Here is a 25,635-nt window from a genome sequence, read left to right as displayed (position 1 = left end):
AACATCTGGAAATATTTTCTTTTTCATGCTATATTGTACTGGCTAGAAATCTCTAGTACAATATTGTATAGAAGCAGTGAGACTGGACATCATTGCCTAATTCATCTTAGGAAAAGCAGTGATGCTTTTGCTATTCAGTATCATGGTAGCTTTAGTTTTTTTGTAGATATATTTGATCAACTTGGGGACGCTTCCTTCTATTCCTAGTGTGCTTTCAGTTTTTATCAGGAATTGATGTTGGATTTTCTCAAATGTGTTTTCTTCATCTATTGTGATGTTCACACAAATTTTCTTTTTTCCCGTCTCCTATTTACTACTTTTTGGTGGCAGGTGTAGTGAATTCTATTGACTGACTGATATTCAAATATTAAACCTACCTTACATTACTAGGGTAAATCCCACTTGATCATGAGGTATTATCTTTTTTGTACATTATTGGTTTTTGCTTGCTGAAAATTTGTTAGGATTCTTACATCTATGTTCATGAGAAATGCTCATCTATAGTTTTCTTTCCTTGTAATATCTTTGTTTTTGATGTCAGAATAATGCTGGTCTCATAGAATGAGTTGGGAAACATTCCTTCCTCTTCCATTTCTGGAAGCGTTTGTGTACCGCTGGTATTATTTCCTCCTTAAATGTTTGGTAGGATTTCCCAGTGAAATCACTTGAGAGTATTGTTTCATTTGTGGAAGGTTTTATTAATAAACTACAAATCTAGTTTCTTTCATAGATATGCTATTTGAGTTACCTTGAGTGAGCTTCAGTAACTTATATTTTTCAAGGACATTTTTTTTTCCTTTCATTTAAGTTGAAGAATTAATTGGTCTAAAGTTGTTCATTGGTCTAAAGGAAATCAGTCCTGAATATTCATTGGAAGGACTGATGCTGAAGCTGAAACTCCAATAGTTTGGCCACCTGATGTGAAGAACTGATCCATTGGAAAAGACCCTGATGCTGGAAAAGATTGAAGGCCGGAAAAGAAGGGCCGGCAGAGGATGAGATGGTTGGATGTTCTTACCAACTCAATGGACATGAGTTTGAGTAACCTCTGGGACTTGGTGATGGACAGGGAAGGAGGCCTGGAGTGCTGCGGTTCATGAGGTCGCGAAGAGTCGGACGTGACAGAGTGACTGAACTGAACTGAACTGAACTGAACTGAACTGAAAGTTGTTCATAATATTCTCATTAATACTTTACTGTCTGTACTCTCTGTACTAATGTTAGTGCTCTCATCTGATTGGTGATTTGTGTCCTTTATGGTTTTTTTCCTTTTGCTTATCAGTCTGATTAGAGGCTTATCAATTTACTGATTTCATAGAACCAGCTACTGATTTCATAGAACCAGCTTCTGATTTCACTGGTTTTTCTCCATGTTTTTTTTCTGTTTCTGTTTCTTTCCTTGATTTTCACTTTAATATTTATTTTTTCTTGTTTTTGCTTTCATTAGGATTAATTTACTCTTTTTTTTTTTACATTTTTTTTTTTTTTTTAAGGTAGAAGCTGAAGCCGTTGTTTTGAGACCTTCCTTCTCTCCTTACACGAGCATTTAGTGTTCTAAATTTGCCATGGCATTTTCAACATGTGTACATCATGAATCACGATGTTACCATTGATTGGGACATTAAAGATGATCACGTTCTACCCTCACATTTTATTGTTAAGGGATTATAAATTAGCCTGCATCTCAAAGTTAATGTATTTTCCTTCACTGGCCTTTAAAAAACTTCTCTCGTGAGCCCAATTTTGGAAAGTTAATCCATCTTTATACTCAGAAGCTAGCTTTCTGTTCTGTTTTAATCTTTGTAACAGATTTCAAAATTACATTCTACCTACTCATCCTTTTTGGACCCAGAATAGGCTTTGGTGAAATGCAAGTCCAGTTTTCTTCTGTTAGCACAACCCGTGTTTGTGTACGTTTATTCTAGGGCCCAGACTCTTGAGGAAGGGGAGTGCTATTAGACACATCGAGTCAAAAGAAGATCAAGACGTGTCAGGCTGAGGAGGGTAGCGGAGTGAATTCTGGCCAGTAAACTGGGAAGCACAGTGACTCAGCAGACGTTCGTGGAAGGTGACGTTGAGACTTCACGAGAGAATAACTAGAAAGTGTGTGTGTCAGATCATCTTCCTTTTGGTGGCGTCTCTTTTTGCAGCAATAACTCAACTGAAATAACCCACATGACTCGCGAAGGTTAATTTCTGACCCCCATGTGTACATATTACACATCCCGGGTTTGGACGATAAATGAGTGAATGGACGAATGTTATGTAATTGTCCACACTGTTTATCTGCTACAGTCCTTATAACTCTTCTTGTAGCTGACATATCACGGGAATTTTTTTTTTTTGTACAGTTGGTTTAGTCTAGTAAAAGAAAGCTAGAAAATTAGTGGGGCACAAACGTCAGTTAATTTCCTCCCTCGTCTTGGCCCATTTTCGTAACTTCATTCTCAGCTGAGACGAATGAGATCTGAAACACCAGGAATTGGATTTAAATGCATCTTAGCATCAACATATCACCCCCTGTTGAAGTCCAGAGCAAAGAAATGCGTGTAGAGAACAGATGGTTGTGTTGAAGGCACTAATTTCTGCTGGATTCCTAATTCAGCAGAGAAGGAAGGAACGGGCAGCCGCAGCCCCCACCCTGTTGGCGGCCGTGTTTTGTCATGTGAGCCAGAAACCGCTGCAGCGGGCGTCGGAGAGCTGAAGACAGCCAAACCCTCTCTCCTTTCGAAAAATAATAGTCATAATTTTCCCACCCTTATTCATCAGTTTTCAAAATTTCAGTCCATTTATATGAAATAGCCAATCACTCCGCAGGTGAAAAGAAGTGGGGTAGGCTTCCTGGAAATTTAGTTAAAAGCAGGTGGTAGAGGACAGGGGCTGTGTGTGGCACTGCATAACCGTGGGTGCCTGAAGATGTTAGGATGAAGATGTCATTCTTTTCCTTGGATGAGAAGGTGTCTAGCCTGAATGCGTGATTACACCGGTTAAACACCCCTCAGTAGTCTTGGGCTAACTTTATATGTGCCTATTTATCTGTGTGCTGACTTTCAGGAAGAGATGCTGAATCAAAATTAGATTGTCAAGAATGATGAGGGTGAAGAAGAAATTATAGAATACTGACCATGTGTCTGAGAAAGACAAGCAGAACTGAATGTGACAGTCAGTTCTGTTCGCTTTAACTTCAGTCTTGAGGCAGCGAGACTAATTGATTAATTCCTGTAATCGATTAAAGTCAAGAGGTGTTTCTTTGGACACCTACTGTACACCCTGCCCTGTAGAAATATAAGAGATTCATACATTGTTGTTCAGTTGCTAAGTCGTATCTGACTCTTTGTGACCCTGTGGACTGCCAGCATGCCAGGCTTTCCTGTCCTTCACTCTCTCCTGGAGTTTGCTCAAACTCATATCCATTGAGTTGGTGATGCCATCCAACCATCTCATCCTCTGTCGCCCCCTTCTCCTGCCCTCAATCTTTCCCAGCATCAGGATCTTTTCCAACGAGTCGGCTCCTTGCATCAGTTGGACAAAGGATTAGAGCTCCAGCATTGCCTTTTGCATAATGGTTGTGGTTTAGGGCTACATGAGTCTTGCTGGGGAGGGTACTAGATATGTGTTTGCTATCCTGGGGAGTATTTTGTGAAATGCTTAAGTGAAAATAATAAAGAGGCCAAAATATATGGTAAAGACAATGAGAGCTGTGAGATGCTCAAGTAGGATGAAGTTAGTGTCTGGAGCAGCTGGAGAAGAGTCCATAGAAGTGTCAGTCTTGAGATAGACATAGAACGGTTATTGTTAATATATTTGAGTCTATGATGGGAGGCATCTGTGTATCCCAGGAATTGGGAAGACAATCAGCAAATGTATAGAAGCAAAGATATGCATTTTGTGATCATAGGAGGGTAAGAGGAAATTACCCTGTGGCACGACCTTGTAATTAAAACTTTAGGCCCTGGAATGAGAAAACCAGAGTTCAAATACTGGCTGATACAACCTACTGTTGTCTAACCTTGTACACAACCTACTAAATGTGTAACCTGGACAAGTTAAGCAGGTTCCAAGTTTGTAAAGTCTTCTCAATATTGGGCTATGCAAGGTACGTCTCCTGGTATTTATTTATGTTCTTTTCTCCTGATACTCTGGGGAGGACTTGAAATCTTGGAGGATCCTTGGAAGGCCTTGGGGACCCCTAAAAGAGATGATAGCTGAAGGCTGGTTGCTGAGAGTACCCCCAGAAGCAGAGGCCACACGTTCTCCGTGGAAGGGGATCTGGGCAGTGTATCTCCATGTCCATCATGCTGATGACGCTTTCTTAGGAGTTCTTATGATATGTCACAGACTCTGTCAATTTTTTTCCAGATACGTTTTTTATTTTTGCAAGCTGAGTTTTAGTTCTTCCCTTCGTTTGCTCAGATCTCCTTTTCTGTCTTTACAGAGCTGATGAGGAACTCCAGGGCACTGTTCAACAATAAGAGTGACAGTGGTCAAATTTTTCTTGGTATCCATCTTTAAAGAAATACAAATCAAAATTTCTCCATTAAGTGTAATGGTTGCTGCAGATTCTTCATACAACCTCCATGGAAATAAGAATATTCTTATCATTCCCTACTTTACGAAAAGCTTTAAAAAACGTATAAATGGGTGCTGGATTTTATCATCTGACTTTTTTGGTATTGGTCGAGATAATGATTTTCTCTTCTTTTAGTCTATTAATGTGGTAAATAACATTGATCTTTCTGATGCTCTGCCATGCTTGCATTTCTTAGATAATCCGTTATTGATCATGATACATTGCTTTAGAAAGCAATGTTGTTAATGCAAAATTGTGACCATATGTGTATAATTAAAATCATTTTTAATCCGTTGCCTATGAAAATATTTTGGAAAAAACTTACTTTGTATGTTCAGTTTCTGAAAGATAAAGAAAGTGCTTTGGGGAAAAAAAACCAATGTTGTACTACGTTTGTCAATTTTACTTAAGAGTTTTGGAATCTATGTTAATTTTTTATTTTCATAGGCAATTTTTAGAATAGTTTTCAGGTTCATAACAAAATTGAGAAGGAGGTTCAGAGATTTCATAGATATGCTCTGCCCCCACCCCACACACAGCTTCCTTCATTTTAACACCTCTCACCAGATGGTACTTTTGTTACAGTTGATGGACTAATAAACGACACAGCATCATCACCCAAAGTCCATAGTTTACCTTAGGGTTCACTCACTCTTGGTGGTGTGCATTCGATGTGGATAAATGCATAGTGGCATCCATCCATCCATCATTATAATATCATATCGAGTAGTTTCACTGTCCTAAAAATCCTGTGTACTCTGCCTGTCTATCCGTTCCCCTCTGTAACCCCTGGCAACTGCTGATCTTTATTCTGCCTCCGTGTGTGTGTGTGTGTGTGTGTGTGTGTGTGTGTGTGAGAGAGAGAGAGAGAGAGAGAGAGAGAGAGAGAGAGTGCTCAGTTGCTCAGTCATGTCTGACACTTTGAGACCCCATGGACTATATCCTGCCAAGGTCATCTTTCCATGGAATTTTCCAGGAAAGAATAGTGGAGCGGGTTGCCATTTCCTACTCCAGCGGGGGGTCTTCCCAACCCAGGGAGCGATCCCATGCCTTTTGTGTCTCCCGCACTGGCTGGTGGAATTCTTTCCCACTGGGCCACCTGGGAGCCCATACCGTCTTTACCTTTTCTGGGATCTCATGTGCTTTGAATCATATATGTCACCTTTTCACATTGAAGTTTCCTCTATATTTTTCATGGCTTGATAGCTCATTTATTTTTTAGTGCTAAATAATATTCCATTGTCTGTATGGACTACTGTTCATTTATCCATCCACCTACTGAATGAAATGTTGATTGCTTCCAAATTTGGAAAATTATGAACAAGTCTTCTTTAAATATCTGTGTGCAGGTCTTTGCGTGAATATACATTATCATTAAAAAAAAAACAAGATGTATTTTTTTCTGATTATCAAAGTAAACTAAAGTTAAACCATATAAAATTTCGAGTATTTGGTTGTTTTTCGCTTAAGAGAAATGGCAGGTTCACATTCATAAATGTGATATGTTACACTGATGGATTTTCATCCAGCAATAGACCTCATACAGTCATGCTGTGTAAAAGTATTTTTGCTTCTTTATTTTTTATGATTTCATGTTTTGCTTCATATTGGCAATGTCTTCTCAACTTAGATATATTTATCATCCCTATTTAACAATTTTGGTTGGTATTTCCCAATATTTTTGCTTTGCTTGGTTTTGTGCCTGGTTGCCTGCAAAAACAATGGTATCCCAGACAGAATTAGAGATGTTGAAAAGGGGATTAGACAAGGAAGAAAGGTAACGACTTCTCTTTGGAAGTATTGAGTTTGAATAAGATAGTGGTAGGACCTAAGGGCGATGTTCTGAAGACCCTTAGGAAGAGGAGAGTGGAAGCTGTGAGAAGCTGAGAAGATGGCGAGAAGGAGAAAGTGGAGTCCCGGATTTGAGATCTGGGCTTGTCAAAGCAGCATCGCTGAACTGTGTAGCCTCTTTCAAGCTCTGCACTTCTCAAGCTGCTCTTTGCAGGTCCTAGGAGGTTGGCCGAGACCAGCTCTCCAGATTTTGCTTCACACTGAGATGCAATCCAGCTGAAGCTGGAGATAGCTCTCCCGATCTGTTTTCTTTTTCTTTCAATCTGGGCTTGGCAGCCACAGAAGGGAAGAGGAGACGAGCTGATTAGAAAGAAGGGAAAATAAAGCTGGGTTTTCAGAGTGGATCTTTGCCTTCCGAGCCCTTGAGTGTGTGATGCTAAGTCACTTCAGTCATGTCCAACTCCTTGCAACCCGCTGAACTGTAGCCTACCAGGCTCCTCTGTCCATGGGATTCTCCAGGCAAGAATACTGGAGTGAGTTGCCATGCCCTCCTCCAGGGGATCTTCCCTATCCAGGGATTGAACTCTTGTCCATTACATCTCCTGCACTGGCTGGTGAGTTCTTTACCACTAGTACCACCTGGTAAGCCCCTAAGCCCTTGGGGAGCTGCTAAAAACCTAATTCCTGGTCTTCCACCCTCTAGCAATTCCTGTGATGAGGTCTGAAACCTTCCTTTAAGAAAACGTCCTATGATTCTGAAAGTCCAGAGACCAGACTTTGGAAAAGACTGGAACGAAAAGAGCTATTCCAGGTCTGATCTGTATGCAGAGGGGGTGGAGATGAGGTAGGACCTAGAGGTTCCTGCGTCCATCCCCAGTGTCCCTGGGAGGAGGTGCTCTGCACCCCATAGCAGATGGTGTGCAAACCTCTGGCTCCTGTAGGATGTGTTTCTCTCCGGTCCCTCCAGAGAAGGGGAAGGAGTGACGCAGGGGCTCTGGGGGCACCTGGGGGAGCATTTATTGAATAGATACAACAATCTTCCACGGAACAGTCTGTCTCTCTGAACCACCTGGTTAGAGAGGAGGGATTATTTCAGAATTCCCTGTTTTGCTTTAATCAAGCTATCAGTTCAAAGCAACCTGCAAGCAGATTAAAATCTGGGACTTTGAACAGGCAAATAGATAAGTGGAAATGCAGGTGGTGGTGAGCTGGAAGTGACCGCAGAGTTGCAGCTGGCAGCCCTGAGCATGTGTGTGCCCTGCAGGTCTGGGGAGCTGTGCTATGCGAAGCAGGTATCTCTGGCAAAATAAAATATGCTTCAGGATACTTGACTCTAGGAATTCAAGTGAAAAAAAAAAAGAAAACCTTTTCTGTTTCCCATTACTAAGTGAAACAGGTACAAACCTAGGTTTCCTCTAGTGGTGGGGGGGAGAGGGGGCTGAACCCTCTTGATTTCAAGCAGTTGTGAGGCTTCCTAGCTATCCCCAAGGCAGCCAGCTAATTTCTTGTGCAAAAACACTAGCTAGACATGGTGGGGAGGATACTCGGATAGGAAGAAATGGATATTCCATTCTTTGCACATTGTTTTATACTAGAAATGTTCCTAATAAATTCGCTGATTACTTTTCTCAGATTATAAAAGTTATGTGTACCTAAAGTTTTCTTGAAAATAGGAAAATAAAGTGAGGAAAATTGGAAAATAAAGTCACATTTCAAGTGTACCAGAGGAAACTGATTTTAAAAATTATTTTTTTTTGTCAGTGAAGAATCTCTTTGTTAGGCAGATATTCTGTTAGCCCAATTAAAATTTATTATTTTTACTTACTATTGTTTACATTCAAAGTGAGCTATATTTGAGTTATGTTCTATAGTATAAGTCATCTGACTATTTATTTATTTACTTTAGTTTCATTAAGGTATAATCGACATATTTAAAGTGGACACATGGTGATTTGGCATATGTATAGATTGTGAAAGGAGTCTCTCCACATAATTAATGAGCACATCCATCACCTTACATATTTATCATATTTATTTAACTTTTGTGAAATCAGTTAAATTTACTGTCCTCACAGTTTTCAGTTATGCAATACAGTGTGATCAGCCGTAGTCACCATCTTTCATATTAGGTCCTCCGGCCTTTTTCACTTTATAGTTGGAGTCTTGCACTCTTTTACCAGCATCTCCATCTTTTCCTATCTTGCAGCCCCTGGCAGCCACTTTTCTACTGTTTCTATGGGTTCAGCTTTGTATTGATCAACTGATCCCATAGATAAGTGATTTCACACAATATTTCCCCTTGTCTGGTTCATCTCACTTAGCATAATGCTCTCAAAGGCCATCGCCGTGTCTCAGATGGTAGGATTTCCTTCATTTTCATGATTGAATAATATTTCTGTGCATGTAAGTGCCACATCTTCTTTTCATTCATAGATGGACACTTAGGTTGTTTCATATCTTGTGATATAAGAATATTGTGAATAAAACTATAAGGAACATGAGAATACAAATACCTTTTGGATATCCTGTTTTAATATCCTTGGAATAAACACCCAGAAGTGAAATTGCTGGATCGTAGGGTAGCCCTAGCTTTAATTCTTTTGAGGAATTTCTATTCTGATTTCCCAGTGGCTGTGCCAGCTTCGCTTCCCCCCACATCTTTGCCAGTACTTGTTATTTCTTGTCCCTTTGATGGTGGCTAATCTGAATGGTGTGAAACGATGTCTCGGTGTGGTTTTCATTTACATTTTCCTGATAATCAGTGATGTTGAGCACTTTTTCATGTGCCCATTGACCACTTGTATATCTTCTGGGGAAAAATGTCTATGTGATTCCTCTTCACATTTTCAATCAAATTGTTCTTTTTGATTAAAGAAAGAGTTATGGGAGTTCTTTACATGTTTTGGCTATTAAGCTTTTATTTGCAGTATGATTTGCAAATATTTTCTCCTATTCCGTACGCTGACTTTTTATTTTGTTGACGGTTTTGTTTAGCTTTTCCTATGCAGCAACTTTTAGTAAAAAGAAAGGGATCTCAAAGATCAGAGTGGAAATAAAAGACATAGAGACTAAAAAAGACAATTTAAAAATACCAGTGAAACTCAAACCTGCTATTTTGAAACAGTAAACAAAACAGATGTATTTTTAAGCTTGATTTACCAAGAAAAGAGAGAGAGAGAGGGCTCAAAACCAAAACTAGAAATGAAAGAGAAGACGTTACAACTGATACATACAAAGGCTCATCGAGACTAGTACAGGCAAATAGATGTCAACAAATTGGACAGCCTAAAAGAAATGGATAAATTCCTGAAAAGTGCAAACTTTAAAGACTGAACCATGAAGAAAAAGAAAATCTGAACCAACTACAGAGGTTGAGTCAGTAATCACAAATCTCTCAACATAGAAAGTCCAGGATTAGATGACTTCACTGGTGAATTCCACCAAATATTTAAAGAAGAATTAATACCAATCCTTCACAACCTTGCAAAAATTAGAAGAGGGGGGAACACTTCTAAACTTGCTCTATGAGGCCATCATTATGCTAATACCAAAACCAGACAAGGACACTACAAGAAAAGAAATTTATAGCCTCATAAGCCTCATGAACATAGGTGAAAAATCCTCACCAAAATATCAGTAAACCAAATTCAATAATACATTAAAGGGACTGTGTACTATGATCAAAGGTGATTCATTCCAGGGATATAAGGATGGTTGAACATTGGCAAATCAGTCAGTGTGATACAGCACATTAACAAAATGAATGTTAAACTCATTTGATCATCTCAATAGATGTGGAAAAAGCATTTGACAAAATTAAACATCCATTTAGTAAAGGCCTAGTGGCTCAGATGGTAAAGCGTCTGCCTACAATGCAGGACACCTGGGTTTGATCCCTGGGTAGGGAAGATCCCCTGGAGAAGGAAATGGCAACCCACTCCAGTACACTTGCTTAGAAAATTCCATGGACAGAGGAGCCTGGTAGGCTACAGTCCACAGGGTCGCAAAGAGTAGGACACAACTGAGTAACTTCACTTCACTTCAAACATCCATTTATTGATAACTCTTTCAACAAACTGGCTGTAGAAGGAATCTATCTCAGTGTGTAAGGACCATACATGATAAGCCCACATGCCAACACTATATTTTCAATGGCGAAACACCAAAAGCTTTTTCTGTGACATCAGGGGTAAGATAAAGGTTTACACTGTCATCACTTTTATCCAGTGTAGTATAGGAAGTTCTAGCCAGAGCCAGGCAAAACGAAGAAATAAAAGGTATCAGATCAGAGAAGAAGTAACACTGTCCCTATTTGGAGATGATGTAATATAACATGTAGGGAACTCTAAACACTGTGCCAAAATTACCGTTATAACTAATGTGCAAAGTCATTAAAAGGAACTAATATGAAAATCATTAAAGTTGAAGAATACAAATGAATACACAGAACCCAGCTGGTTTCTACACACTGACAATGAATGATCAGAAATAGAAATTAAGAAAGCAGTCCCATTCTGCATCTAAGAGAGTAAAATATTTAGGAAGAAATTTAACCACGGAGATGACAGATCTGTAACTGAAAGTGAAAAAAAAAATTGAAGAAGACACACAAAAATAGAAAGACAGTAGAAGCTTATGAATTGAGAGAAGTAATATTGTTAAAACATGCATGCAACCAAAGCATTCTACTGGTTCAATACAATCATTATTACAATTACTATGCACTTGTTTTAAGAGATAGAACAAACTATCTCAAAATTTTATGGAGGCACAAAACCCCTAGATAACTCAAGCAATTCTGAGAAAGAGGAGTAAAGATGGAGGCATCACTTCTGGATTTGAAACCATGTTTTGATGAGTTGGTAATCAAAACAGTATGATAGAGCTGTAAACACAGACATACAGATCAACAGAACACTTAGATCAGAAGTGAACCCATGCATATATGATCAATTAATTTATGAAAAAGGAGCCAAGAATTTACACTGGGGAAAGGACAGCATCTTCAATAAAAGGGGTTTGGAAAACTGGACAGTCACATGCAAAGGAATGCAACTGGACCACTATTTTACACCATACGCAAAAATTAACTCAAGATGGAAGGGCATTCTAACATGTATACTATCATGTAAGAATTGAATTGCCAGTCTATGTCTGATGCAGGATACAGCATGCTTAGGGCTGGTGCATGGGGATGACCCAGAGAGATTTTATGGGGAGGGAGGTGGGAGGGGGTTCATGTTTGGGAACGCATGTAAGAATTAAAGATTTTAAAATTTAAAAAATAAAAAACTAAAAAAAAAAAAAGATGGATTAAAGGATCGATTTAAACATACAATTTGAAACCATAAAATTCCCAGAAGAAAGTGTAGGCAGTAAACTTCTTGACAGAGGCCTTGACAATTATTATTTTTTTGGTGGTTGTCTACTCACTCAGTTGCGTACAACTCTCTGTGACAACATGGACTGTAGCCCACCAGGCTCCTCTGTCGGTGGAATTTTCCAGGCAAGACCACTGGAGTGGGTTGCCATTTCCTTCTCCAGGAGACTCACAACCAGTCAAATTACTTTTTGATTTGATACCAGGAGCAAAGGCAACGTAAGTAAAAATAAGCAAGTGAGACTATAATATGAAAACAGACAACAAATCGCAAAGCTTCTTTTCACCTGACTGTTTAAGACATTAACATACTTTTGTAGAGGAACCGCTCTGTGCAGAAGGTTTAAAGGTGCACAGTGGGATGGATCAGGACTATGAAAATAATGAAAATTGAGGATTCAGTTGTAAAAACAGAGTTCAGTTTGAGGATAATTATAGGATGCATACCAAGGAGTATAAAGTAATAGGGCCAAAAGAGAATCAAGGGTAAAAATGTTACATTCGAGTAATGAGGCCACGTGTGAGCTGTGCTCCCACTGCCTTAGTTATTGGGTTGACTGAGTGAACAGCATCTATTTCACAAGACCATGGACTTGGATTAATCTCGATTTCTCCACCACCTAAACCTCACTCCAAACAGATGGAGATGAGCATTCACCCTTGGCAGTGGTGGGGGTTAATCTTGGAAGACCTCACTCACAATCATGCTTTTATAAAGTGCTAGGTCTGTCTAGTCAAGGCTATGGTTTTTCTAGTGGTCATGTATGGATGTGAGAGTTGGACTGTGAAGAAGGCTGAGCGCCGAAGAATTGATGCTTTTGAACTGTGGTGTTGGAGAAGACTCTTGAGAGTCCCTTGGACTGCAAGGAGATCCAACCAGTCCATCCTAAAGGAGATCAGTCCCAGGTGTTCTTTGGAGGGACTGATGCTGAAGCTGAAACTCCAGTACTTTGGCCACCTCATGTGAAGAGTTGACTCATTGGAAAAGACTCTAATGCTGGGAGGGATTGGGGGCAGGAGGAGAAAAAGGACAACAGAGGATGAGATGGCTGGATGGCACCACTGACTTGATGGACATGAGTCTGAGTGAACTCTGGGAGTTAGTGATGGACAGGGAGGCCTGGCGTGCTGCGATTCATGGGGTCGCAAAGAGTCGGACATGACTGAGCGACTGAACTGAACTGAACTGAACGTTTTTCTTATTCCTGACATGAATTTTCTAAGAGAAGCCAAGAGACCTTGGGAGATGGTAGCACAGGACTGGCTTGTGTTGTTAAAGCTTTCACGTTGCAGAAGGACTTGGCATCTTTGTTGCTTCGTATCACCCCATCTTCTCTGACTTTAATCACTGATCTCACTGGCTTTATTTTTTCCCTCATCTCTATCTTTTACTTCTTAACGAGAGCTTCCAGAGAGAGGGGAAAATCATTTTTGCCTTGTTTTCCCAAACAGCAGAAGAGCAGCCTAGATGAGGTATATTGCATTATTTATCCTCTGGTGTTCTCTTTCTCCTGTGATTCTGCTAAAAATGTGCAGACTTCATGGAGACACATTTAGCTCTGCCCTCACACGACAGAAAGATGGTTCCTCTGTACTTCAGTGGTAATGTAATGCTTTGAGTTGCAAGACTTTGATTTAAAATTGTAATGTGCCCGTGTAGGCACTCGTGTAGGCACTCGTGTAGGCAGACGGAAGTACAGATTTAGTGCAAACATGTTTACACACTCGTGAAGGCTGCCCAGCCCACCCTAGATGGGTTTTCTCCAACAAAAATCCATTTTTTCCCAAAACTTGTTTAAGATAAGCACTTCTCATTTTAAATGCTCTTTTAAAAATATTTCAGAAAAACATAAAAATGACCTAATTCTAGAAACTTGAAGGCTGTCCTCTTTGCTTTTGAAAAACGGACCGATTCCTGGGATGAGAAGAAAGAGCGCCTGGTGTGGATGACGGCATGTGTCTTAGTCAGCCCAGGCAGCCAAGACAAAATAGCATCGAGTGGGGGCTTACACAACAGACATTTACTTTCCTGCTGGTTCTGGAGCTCGAAGGCTGAGATCAAGGTGCTGGCGTGGTTACTGGTGCAGCCTCTCCTCCTGCCTTGCAGAACTTCCATTTGCTTACTGTTTCCTCACTTGGCCTTTCCTCTGTGCTCACGGAAAGAGGAAGCATCCCCTGCTCTTGTCCTGAAGGCCACCAGTTCTGTTGGGTTAGGGCCCCACTCAACCTTGACTTGTTGCTCAGTTGCTAAGTCATATCTGACGTCTTACAATCCCATGAACTGCAGCATACCAGGCTCCTCTGTCCTTGGAGTTTGTTCAAATTCATGTCTGTTGAGTCAGTGATGCTGTCTAAGCAAGTCATCCTCTGTCACCCTCTTCTCCAACTGCTTTCCATCTTTCTCAGCATCAGAGTCTTTTCCAGTGAATCAGCTCTTCGCATCAGGTGGCCAAAAGATTGGAGCTTCAGCTTCATCATCAGTCCTTCCAGTGACCATTCAGGGTTGATTTCCCTTAGGATTGACTGGTTTGATTATCTCAAAGCAATGCCAAGAGAGGAGGGGGTTAGGCTTCTACATATGAATTTGCGAGGGCATACAATTGAGTCCAAAAGCTCAACATTCAGAAAATGAAGATCATGGCATCTGGTCCCATCACTTCATGGGAAATAGATGGGAAACAGTGGAAACAGTGTCAGACTTTATTTGGGGGGGCTCCAAAATTACTGCAGATGGTGATTGCAGCCATGAAATTAAAAGACGCTTACTCCTTTGAAGAAAATTTATGACCAACCTAGATAGCATATTCAAAAGCCGAGACATTACTTTGCCAACAAAGGTCCGTCTAGTCAAGGCTATGGTTTTTCCAGTAGTCATGTATGGATGTGAGAGTTGGACTGTGAAGAAAGCCGAGTGCCGAAGAATTGATACTTTTGAACTGTGGTGTTGGAGAAGACTCTTGAGAGTCCCTTGGATTGCAAGGAGATCCAACCAGTCCATTCTGAAGGAGATCAGCCCTCGGATTTCTTCGGAAAGTATGATGCTAAAGCTGAAACTCCAGTACTTTGGCCACCTCATGCGAAGAGTTGACTCATTGGAAATGACTCTGATGCTGGGAGGGATTGGGGGCAGGAGGAGAAGGGGACGACAGAGGATGAGATGGCTGGATGGCAACACTGACTCGATGGAAGTGAGTTTGAGTGAACTCCGGGAGATAACGATGGACAGGGAGGCCTGGCGTGCTGCAATTCATGGGGTTGCAAAGAGTCGGACACGACTGAGTGACTGAACTGAACTGAACTGAACTTTTTTTTCTATGTGCCACTCATCAGAACAGAAGGTTAAGGCCTGCCTCCTGTCCCCAGTGTGTGTGTATCAGCCTTGCATCCTTCCATAGTCCACCTGAACCCTCTTAGGATCTTCTGATCCAATTTCAGCTTGAGGGCTGGATGATGACAGGCCATTTCAGGAGCCCAGCAGCCTGGGTAGGAGACTTGGTATCTGGGGACTTGGGTGGGGGAGTTCTATGTCTTCTTTCCCTGTGCTGTGAAAGCCTTTCTCTAGAGAGCCAGTCTTCTCTTTCCAGTTGGTCCATCTTCTACTCTAGGTTTCTGTATCCTACCAATCAAGATGCACTGATCCAGGAAAGAGCCCCATTCATCAGAGAGAATCTCTGACACTTGGTGTTTCCTCTTGGTTCATCTGCATCTAACCGTGACTTCCTACTGAAGTTGCCCCCAGTGTTTGTGGGGCTCCGCCTTGGGCCCTCAACCTTAGAGTGTTAAGGGGGGATCTGCCAGGGCAGGTTCTCCTCCTTCCCAAGAGATGGAGCCTCCATCCCATATCAGCTAGACAGACATTCTCGGTCAACCAGGAAGTGAAACCTTTGCTGTGTTTTGTTTCTGCCCTAACCAGCCCCTCTTCACGCTAGAATGAGTAGAAATAAATTGGTGGCTTGCGAGAGTCACTCCTCTATAATGATCAAGCTGCTCCAGGTTTTCGTTTTTCCTTATAGTCCTTGGCTTATGTTAGCTGGTTTCTGGAAGGAGGTATAATTAGATATCTATGATGAAATAAGATGGTGAAGATTTAAGTGGGAAATCAGCAATGGATCTTAAAGCTTATTTGAAACAACACGTCTCCTGCCAGCCTCACAACTGTGATCAGAGGATAAAATGAGAGGATAAATGTGAAAGGACTTTGAAGGCTGTTGGGAACATTATGCAAATACCAAGTTGCTTTGTTATCGCCACATTTTATGAGAGCAGAAATCAGTAGCCTTGTTGGAAGCAAATGAGAGTTGAGAATTTCTTAAGGAATGCATGTGACTGTGGAAGGTGGCTGTTTAGGTGAAGCACAGAGCTATTCTGCTTCTTTGTTTCACTCTCTCCTTTCACAGGAATACATCTGAAATAGAGGTTGGTCTTGCTCATCATCCCTGCAAAGAGAAGGCCGGCCTGAATTTCCACTTTAGACTGTTCCTTAGCATGCCAAGAGATTGTTTAAGCCAAAGAAGATAATCTCCAGATAGGTCTGCCCCCACACAATGCCCAGCAACGGGGGCAAAGGCTTTAATTAAAATGAAAGGTTTGGTCATTTCTGGCCTATCTGGGAAGCTTAAAGTTGATGTGGTTTGAATGAAAATAATGACTTTTACTTAAAATGCAAATATTAATGCAAGAAAGAACCTGGGATTGACTCTCAGTGCAATTGAAAGAGAGTATAATTTCTTTTTCGTGTTTTTTTCCCCCTGAAATTAATGGTCCTTTTCCCTCCTGAAACTCTGTAATATATACATTTAACATGTTAGTAAGGTATATTTTTTCTCTTTTAAGTTCATTTCGGCTGGCAGTTGGGCTTTTTAAACTCTTAAAAACAGTGTTATTTTTAGGTATTAATGGATCTTTGAAAAAGTCATAAGGACTTGCTACTATTTGTGTTTATTTGGATGACATAAGGCAGTTTGAGGCGTAGTTTTTTTTTTCAAGCCTTCTTGATTTGGTTGTCTGGACAGCATTTACCATCCCATAATCTCTGTTCATTACACAGAAAGCTAAAATGACCACATGGTGAAAAGTATTCATATTTACCAAAGAATTCAATGGACCAAAATCAAGTTTTCAATTCTGAAGTAGCACGTCCTGCTCTTCGGTTAAGTATGCTCATCTAATTACCAAGCATTACAGTGAAAACAGTGTGCATTTTGAATGTTGATAAGGGTAGATGGGAGTGTGGTCAATTATATCAGTATATGTTAAATGCATTGCAGATCAGTGATGCTTTTTACTAATTATAATTAGTATAAAGTAGACTTAAGGAGGAATTACAAAGGCTTGAACATTGTGAAGTTATTATTACATTTTGTTAAAGATGAATTTGTTATAAAAATTAAAAAGAGAAACCATCTAGACTCTTGCCCTAAAAAACTATATTTTTCTCCCCTCATCTCTTCTTGCTATACTTACAAATTTTTATTTAATTGTCATCATCGTATATGAGCAATTTTGAGCTTTGCATTTTCTATCCAATATTCATTGTGTAGAAAGCATTTTATTTTCCACTTGCAACTGAACATAAAGGGCATTCCACGGCTGCTTGAACCCGTCTCCTATTGTCGAAAGTGTAGCTGTCTCCCAGTTTATTTTTTTGTTCCTATTTAGATAATGCTGCGATGAACATCTTTGCTCAAATGCAATTTTAACTTTCGGTAGGAAAGGTTTCGTTTTTCGAATAGATGGAATGGGGTGAGATTTCTGTGCCAAGTTTGATGCAGCTTCAGAGCGTTAAGGGAGGTTGAGAGGAGGGTAGTTAAGAGAAGTTACTTGGAGGGTGATGCGGTAGGTGACTCCGTGTCCTGTCTGGGTGAGGAGGTGAACGTGGCAGGAAGCAAGAGCGGAGCTGCTGGCAGAGCTCTGGGGCAGAGCAGGGCTCCCGGAACGTTCAACTGGGAGCCTCCTTCCCTTTGTTGACCAACATCATTTGTGGCTTTGGGCCTGAGTCAAACCAGCTGGCAGGGCAGTCCCGTGCTCCTCTCACTGTGGAGTGGCCTGTCTTTGGGGTTTTGACTTTCCCCCTGAAGTCAGCATGGGGAGGCATTGGCTCCAGGCCAAGCGGCCTGGGAAAAGCAACAGGAGGAAAAGAGAGGACCAGGCAAAAGGGATGTGGCTGAGTGATGAGCCAGACCTAGATCTATCCCCCGTCAACCCAGGGTCAGGTGGTGTGTGCCAAGGCTCTGTTTCTTTCCACCTAGACACTAGGTAAGGCGGTCCTTCCAGCCAGCCTGGAGACTGGGAAGCCAAAGGCGAAACACAAGCCTTCAGTGGACAATATCAGGAAGAAGGTTTGGACCTAACATTGCTCATCAGTAATCACAGCAGAGCTGCTCTTTTTTTCTTTTATTTTCTCAGCTAATGTTTTTTTTTTTTTAAAAAACTTGTTTTGTCAAACTGCAAGTAAATAACCCAGTGAACTCTGTCTTTGCTGGAAATAGCCTTTTTGAAAGAAATGTTATATTTTAGGAAAGAATAAAAAAACCCTACCACAAAACAAGCTGCTTTATGAGATTTCCAATTTTGCCGTGATTTTGTTCCCTGGGTAGACTGATGCGGCAGGGACTGTGATAAGAAGTTCTGCTATGGTAACAAAAGCAAAATTGAAAACCTACTTCAGCCCCATTCGAGCTCACACTGTTATCACTTTGTCTTTTCACCAATTACCTGCCTGTGTGTGCTTTACAGCAGCCTAGATTCTGTGGCAACATTCAATGTCCTGGAGATTTTGACATCTTCTTAATTTTTTTTTTTTAAATTGTGGCAGTATTCCTAATGTTTCCACTACCCCTTACCTCCCAAACCCCCACAACCCTGTAGAATAGCTGTACACATTTTAGACATCAACAGATTTGCCTGCAAAATGAAACGTGCTTGTTTGCACGGCAACATTCTCAAGAACACACAGAAGCTAAGCAATGATGTTGAAATCATCTGATACACACTCATATGGGTTCTGTTTCTCTATCCTACCAGTCTTCCAAGCAAACAAGATAACCTTTGATTAAAACTTAAAATTCAACCTAGAAAGGGCTGCAGATATATTTCAAAAATCACACTTTAGTACTTTTTAAAAACGTCTCTAATAATTTTCATATCCCAAATCAGTTCAGTTCAGTTGCTCAGTCGTGTCTGATTCTTTGTGACCCCATGAACCGCAGCACGCCAGGCCTCCCTGTCCATCACCAGCTGCCGGAGTCCACCCAAACCCACGTCCATTAAGTTGGTGATGCCATCCAACCATCTCATCCTCTGTCGTCCCCTTCTTCTCCTGCCTTCAATCTTTCCCAGCACTAGTTTTTTTTTTTTTTTTTCCCAAATGAGTCAGCCCCTTCGCATCAGGTGGCCAAAGTACTGGAGTTTCAGCTTCAACATAAGTCCTTCCAATGAACACCCAGGACTGATCTGCTTTAGGATGGACTGGTTAGTCCTTTTAAATCCATTTAAAGACCTTAGAAGTGTCCAGCAGGTGTTTGGAGGTGCAGTCTTCTTGCTTGAGGCACAGTGAAGGAATGGAAGTGATAAACGAGGCAAACCAGACGGGAAGCAGTTACACGATGTCCTGCGAACAAGACGCGACTTGCTGTGTATTCTCTGAAATCACTTCCCCTTTGTGGCTAATCCGGGAAGGCAACCCATCAATCAGGAGATTGGCTAGAACCCAGTTGTAAAGAATGACACGTGGAACCAAGTCATTGGAAAAGAAGGAAATAATCTCTGAGTAAAGGAAGGGGCTGGGGGACTTGGAATCAGGTAGCAATGGATTCAAGGAGAATTCACGTTATAGAGACCACATGGAGCTCAAAGTTAGGACTGGTGCAATCCGCCTTGAGAAACAGACTCTCCTATATAATGTCTCATTTGGTTCTCCTGGAAACCCTAATAAATATTATTGTGCTCATTTTGTACAAGGAGAATGTGAGACTTGTTTGGGTGGTTTAGTCACTAAGTCATGACCTACTCTTTTGTGACCCTATGGACTGTAACCTGGCAGGCTCCTCTGTCCATGGAATTCTCCAGGCAAGACTACTGGACTGGGTTGCCATTCCCTCCTCCAGGGGATCTTTCCCGATCCGGGAATCGAACCCGTGTCTCCTGCATTGGAAGATGCTTCTTCACTGCTGAGCCACCAGGGGAGCTTGAGACTAGCTTTGACTATAATCAGATTAGAGTAAATGACTCATTCCATGTCATGATTTGTGTGATATCACACAGGGAGAAAGTGGTGGAGCCGGAACTGGGATTCTGAATCTCTGACTCTTTTATGGGTATTTTTCATTCCACCATCCTGCCTCAGGTAGCAGCTTGAAAGTTAGAACTTCAGTGTTCTTTAGAGGTGAGGGGAGTTCAGATGGGCTCTCAGTTCAGCAAAGGAAGAGAGGAAAGATGGAAGTAACAAGAAATCAGTTTCTCCACGCTAGGCATGGGGCAGTCAGGACAGATAGAAGTTCGGGGTCCTGCTGATCTGCAGGTGGTGGGGCTTGACTGGTTCAGTGGCATCTGGCTCCATGCGTGTAGCTTGGCTCTAATCAGGTTAGAGATGCTGTGTGCACGCCCAGCTCCCAAGGCAGCGTGGTCCCCAGCTACTTAGAGCAGGACTTACGGTGGGGGACTGGGCTCTTCTTCCCAGCTGATCCTTGTATCATTCCCTCTGCTGACCTATTCTTACCTTTGAAGACTCCAGGCTAAAAGATCCCAGTGGTTGCACCTTTCTTCCCTAACTCTGCTTTTTAATCCTGAAATTACATTGTCTTGATGACGTTGGGCAAGTCGCTTAACCTATCTGACATGTCATCCCAGGGGACCCACATGAATGTGCTCGAGTATTTTCTGTCGTGGCAGTCCAAATATGGGTTGGATATGAATTTCCAGACACAGAGAATTTCAGAAGGGAGTAATTATTAAGAGTAGGGAGCTGAGAATGAAGGCTCTGTGAGCACAGCGGGCTGACCTCCTGACAGACTAGGGAGTCGACACTTTACATGAATTAGTAGCCAATTTTTATAGCCTGAAGACAAAGAAAATTCTTGTTGAAGGGTGGCATTAGGTTAGAGTATTATAGGGTGAGTACCAGGGTGGGCATATTTGCTTAATTAGGGGTCAGGGAGCTGACTTAGATAAGGATGAAGGGGGCTTTTGGCAACAGTTAAATGGACTTCCCTGAAGTAGGGAAGAAGTAGGCTCAGAAGGTAAAGAATCTGCCTGCAATGCAGGAGACCCGAGTTCGGTCCCTGGGTCAGGAAGATCCCCTGGAGAAGGAGAGAAAGAGTTGGATGTGATTGAGCAACTAACACTTTCACAGCGGAGCTCAGTCATTTCAGAGATGACCTTGGTTCTGGCCTCTGCATCCGGGGCCTTGGTGCAAGGCCTCTCACTGTGACCTTGGTGTAGACCTTCGCATTTTCTAAGGGAAGTTCCTTCCAGGCATTGGCACTGCCAGTGCGCCCAAGGACCCTCAGTGCCTTCTCTTTCACAGTGTCTGCTTCTGCTTTTCCTTCCCAGAGTCGAAAACATGCCAGCAAAGTCCGACTGTATTACATGCTCCACCCCAGGGACGGTGGGTGTCCAGCCAAGAGGCTCCGATCAGAAAACGTGAGTATCTTACACCGCACAATCTCCTTGGACAATTTGTTCTGTCGGCGAGAAACTTCTCAGGTCTGGGAATTCCAGTTATGTCCAGCCTAGCGGGAAAGCTAAGTGAGTCGAAATCATTCTCATTAACTACGACAGAAAATATGACATATAAGCAAGTCTTTTCCTTTTTTTTTTTTCTTCCTGCCAGATCTTGCAGGATACAGGGTTGGGAGACTTTTCAATGATTTTGTGCTGGGACCTTGCAGAAAAAGAACAGATGGAGGGGCTGAGACCGTCAGAGGCTGGGTGAGGGGAGGCGGGCGCCTGGAGAAGGCATGACCTAAGGGCAAACCTGTCAGAAATATCGGAGGCCTTGCTTTCTGCATAATGTATGTTTCCTTTGGTGTGTAAAACAGAGTGCTGGTTTGTTCACTTATAATGAAAATTGTGCACACATCTTGCAAATAAAAATATTCAGGGTTTTGATTAGTGTTACCTTTCCCTGAGGGAATGTTTACTTAGGCAGACAAATAACAATTAGGCAGTCGCTTTGAGGGTTTAAAGTCAGAACAAAGGGCTTGCTTTAGCCAGGCCGAGGCCAAGATTGCTGAGAAGGTCACCCCCTCCTCCCTGCGGAGGGCCCTTTCCCTGCCGAGTAGAATGTTCTTACCCATTCATGGCAGAGGTCCTCCATGATACCAACTGTGGATTAAACACAGAAGCGCCTCACCCTCTGAGGGCCGAGAGGCTGCGGGTGAAGAGTTCACGTCCCACCCTCTCACTGTGCTTGTGATCCTGCTTTTTTTTTTTTTTCCTGCTGCCATATCGATGCCAGTCTTCTTTTCTTATTAAAAATTAATACATAACCATTGAAGAGACTGGGCAAAACCTGCACTCATTTGTTCTTCACAGGAGAGAGAGAGAGAGGTGTGGTTTTCATGGGGTGACTGGTTAGAGCCCTGATGGGTGAGACCTGGGGTGGGTAGTTTTGCCTAATTAGGGGTCAGGAAGCTGACCAGTAAGGATCAGGGGGGCTTTTGGCTGTGGTTACAATGGGGCTCGTCCCTTCCACGTGACTGAAGGTGGAGAATGTCAGGGCTGGCCGGGGCCAGGGGTTTCCAGCCACATCTCAGCATCCCAAGATGAGCTAACACGCGCACACTCACCTGGACTCTGTGGATTTTTCTTTACTGCCCACTGAGGAGACAGACACACATAAGCCACAGACCTGCCTTAAAGAGACTTAAATACAGTGAGAGAGATAAACATTGCATAAAAGAGCTCTGGTGCCACAGTGGAGGTGTCTGTTAACATTTATACACAGCGCCTCATGGAGACAAAGGGTGGATGAGTCATGCCTGGGCCATGCGACCTGGGAAGGTGTGACTGCAGAGGTGGCGTGCGAGCTGGGGTCTTTGGGATTGGATGGATGGTACCAGATGGAAGCAGTGGGAGTGAGGAGGGTGGATGGGTGTTTTCTTGGGTGCATCCATAGCAAAACAACCTATTAAGCCACCAGAGAGTCGGTTTAAGCCAGCTTTTATGCAGTCTCAGAGTCCCATAGGCATACTGGAGTCATCCTCTCCGTCAGGTGTCCATTAACAGAGAGAACAGAATCCGGTTGTTTCCCCTTGCAATTGTTCCCCAGCGATGCATCCCTTCATTCAGTGGGCGTTTAGCATCTAATCCTAAGAGTCAGAAACAATAGGGATTCATGGACACTTAACAAGAAGCTCTTGGAGCACAGACTATTACTGTCTGTCCACTCAAGTTCTAATCATGAGTGGGGCACTGAACTCCTAAGGAATGATCCGTAGGAGGAAAACCTTTCCTTCTCAGGTTCCTTGGCTGGTCTAATAATTAAACTGACTTAAAGATAGATGAGCAGAGGAATCACAAATTTAATTCCGTACGTGTGGGAGCCCCAAAGAGAAGAGACTCAACGAAGTGACCAAAGCAGGCAACTTTTATGTTCTTAGACAGTGAAGTGATAAATTTATAAGGAATTGAAAGGGCAAAGAAATGGTTCTGGGATTGGGGTATCAAATTAGTGAAGATGTACTGAGGTTTGTTTATACAGGCTTCTTGGCCCTGGATTCTGTATCCCTGGTGATAAGGCTGTCCCTCTACCTCCTGATACAGGGAGGGTGCCTTTCACATGGGAGATTTATCTCCTGCTTTCAGGGGGACAGGAGATAGTCAGAGTGTCCTTCCTGCACCTGCTATTTCTTAAGTCACTTTACTAAAAAATCAATATGTCAAAGTGGCATGTTATAGGGTGGGGTGTCCTGTTCCCCTTCATGGGCAAAGAGAAAGGGGCACGGGGACTCCTGCTGGTGGCCTTGAAGACACAGCCTTTGCTGGTCTGGTCAGACCCATGATGCACCCCACTCAGGCTCTGGTTCTGCCAGACATCCTGGGGTCAGTTCCTAGCAGGGATGAAGGTCAGATTTTACAGCAAGAAGTATTTACAAGAGTTCTTTCCTGAAGGCCCCTTTGAGAACTCTTTCTGGGGTTTTGAAAACTTGGCTTTATCATTGGATTTGCTGATTCAGTCATTTCCTCTGACTTGTTAATCTTGGTCTATGAGCAAATCAGTAAATAGGAAAAACAACCTAATGATCTTACTCTTTGGAAGAGATGGTTGATGCTTTAACAGGCTGTATGGACATTTCGCAGTGAAAACTATCATTTCCATTAGGCATCTTGATGTATTGGATGCAATGTGGAAGGTTCCCCCAGCCCCATTCCAGGGCCTTGAGAGTTGATGTTGTAACCATTTGAACCAATTTTATTTGATGCAGATTCACATCTAAGGACTGAGACCCTGAATGTACAAATCAACAATGGCTAGACCATACACAGGGCTTCCCTGGTGGCTCAGATGGTAAGGAATCTGCCTGCAATGTGGGAGACTTGGGTTCTACCCCTAGGTTGGGAAGATTCCCTGGAGAAGGAAATGGCAGCCACTCCAGTATTCTTGCCTGGAGAATCCTATGGACAGAGAAGCCTGACAGGCATAATCCATCAGGTCACAGAGTTGGACTTGTCTGAGCAACAACACACGGACCATATATGAAACTACAACTTTGACCCACAACTTGCAGCCAGTACAGAAGACCAACCTATTGATTGCCGGGAGAAACATCAATAACCTCAGATATGCAGATGACACCACCCTTATGGCAGAAAGTGAAGAGGAACTAAAAAGTCTCTTGATGAAAGTGAAAGAGGAGAGTGAAAAAGTTGGCTTAAAGCTCAACATTCAGAGAACGAAGATCATGGCATCTGGTCCCATCACTTCATGGGAAATAGATGGGGAAACAGTGGAAACAGTGTCAGACTTTATTTTTTTGGGCTCCAAAATCACTGCAGATGGTGACTGCAGCCATGAAATTAAAAGACGCTTACTCCTTGGAAGAAAAGTTATGACCAACCTAGATAGTATATTCAAAAGCAGAGACATTACTTTGCCAACAAAGGTCCGTCTAGTCAAGGCTATGGTTTTTCCTGTGGTCATGTATGGATGTGAGAGTTGGACTGTGAAGAAAGCTGAGCACTGAAAAATTGATGCGTTTGAACTGTGGTGTTGGAGAAGACTCTTGAGAGTCCCTTGGACTGCAAGGAGATCCAACCAGTCCTTTCTAAAGGAGATCAGCCCTGGGATTTCTTTGGAGGGAGTGATGCTAAAGCTGAAACTCCAGTACTTTGGCCACCTCATGCGAAGAGTTGACTCACTGGAAAAGACTCTGATGCTGGGAGGGATTGAGGGCAGGAGGAGAAGGGGATGACAGAGGATGAGATGGCTGGATGGCATCACTGACTCGATGGACGTGAGTCTGAGTGAACTCTGGGAGTTAGTGATGGACAGGGAGGCCTGGCGTACTGTGATTCATGGGTTCGCAAAGAGTTTAACACAACTGAGCGACTGAACTGAACTGAACTGAACTGATCTGAACTGAACCAGCCCAGAAGCCTGCCTGCTGTAAGTCAGACTACAGGATGTCAGACCACTGTCTATAGTAACAATCCAGGAAGTAAAAAACAGCCCTGTGACAAAACAGGTCCTGAATGGCAGGAGTTGATGAGTAGCTGACATCATCGTGGACTTCTGTGTCCATTTGCAACTCAGGACCAACCAGAAAAAGCCAAATATGCACCCCTGACCCATCACATGGGCTTCTTCCCATTTTAGGTGACCTCCATTCTGAAGCTTCCCCATGCCTCTGCTTGCCTTTGCGTCTCCTCCAGATGGAGGTGACGGCTGGCTGGC

At 42.4% G+C, this 25,635-nt stretch overlaps 1 protein-coding gene across 2 annotated transcripts in view; it reads left to right on the top strand.

The window, feature by feature from the left end:
• ZMAT4 (zinc finger matrin-type 4) overlaps positions 1–25,635 on the top strand; it is a 373,991-nt gene that overhangs the window by 120,721 nt on the left and 227,635 nt on the right. For both annotated transcript variants that reach the window (XM_027962641.2, XM_027962639.3), the window contains exon 3: positions 21,291–21,380. In XM_027962641.2, coding sequence (XP_027818442.1) covers positions 21,291–21,380 — 90 coding nt within the window. The remainder of the gene's footprint in view (positions 1–21,290; positions 21,381–25,635) is intronic.

This window comes from Ovis aries, chromosome 26, assembly GCF_016772045.2.
Source record: "Ovis aries strain OAR_USU_Benz2616 breed Rambouillet chromosome 26, ARS-UI_Ramb_v3.0, whole genome shotgun sequence".
NCBI classification, from domain to species: domain Eukaryota; kingdom Metazoa; phylum Chordata; class Mammalia; order Artiodactyla; family Bovidae; genus Ovis; species Ovis aries.
This window is presented reverse-complemented; position numbering and strand designations above follow the sequence as displayed.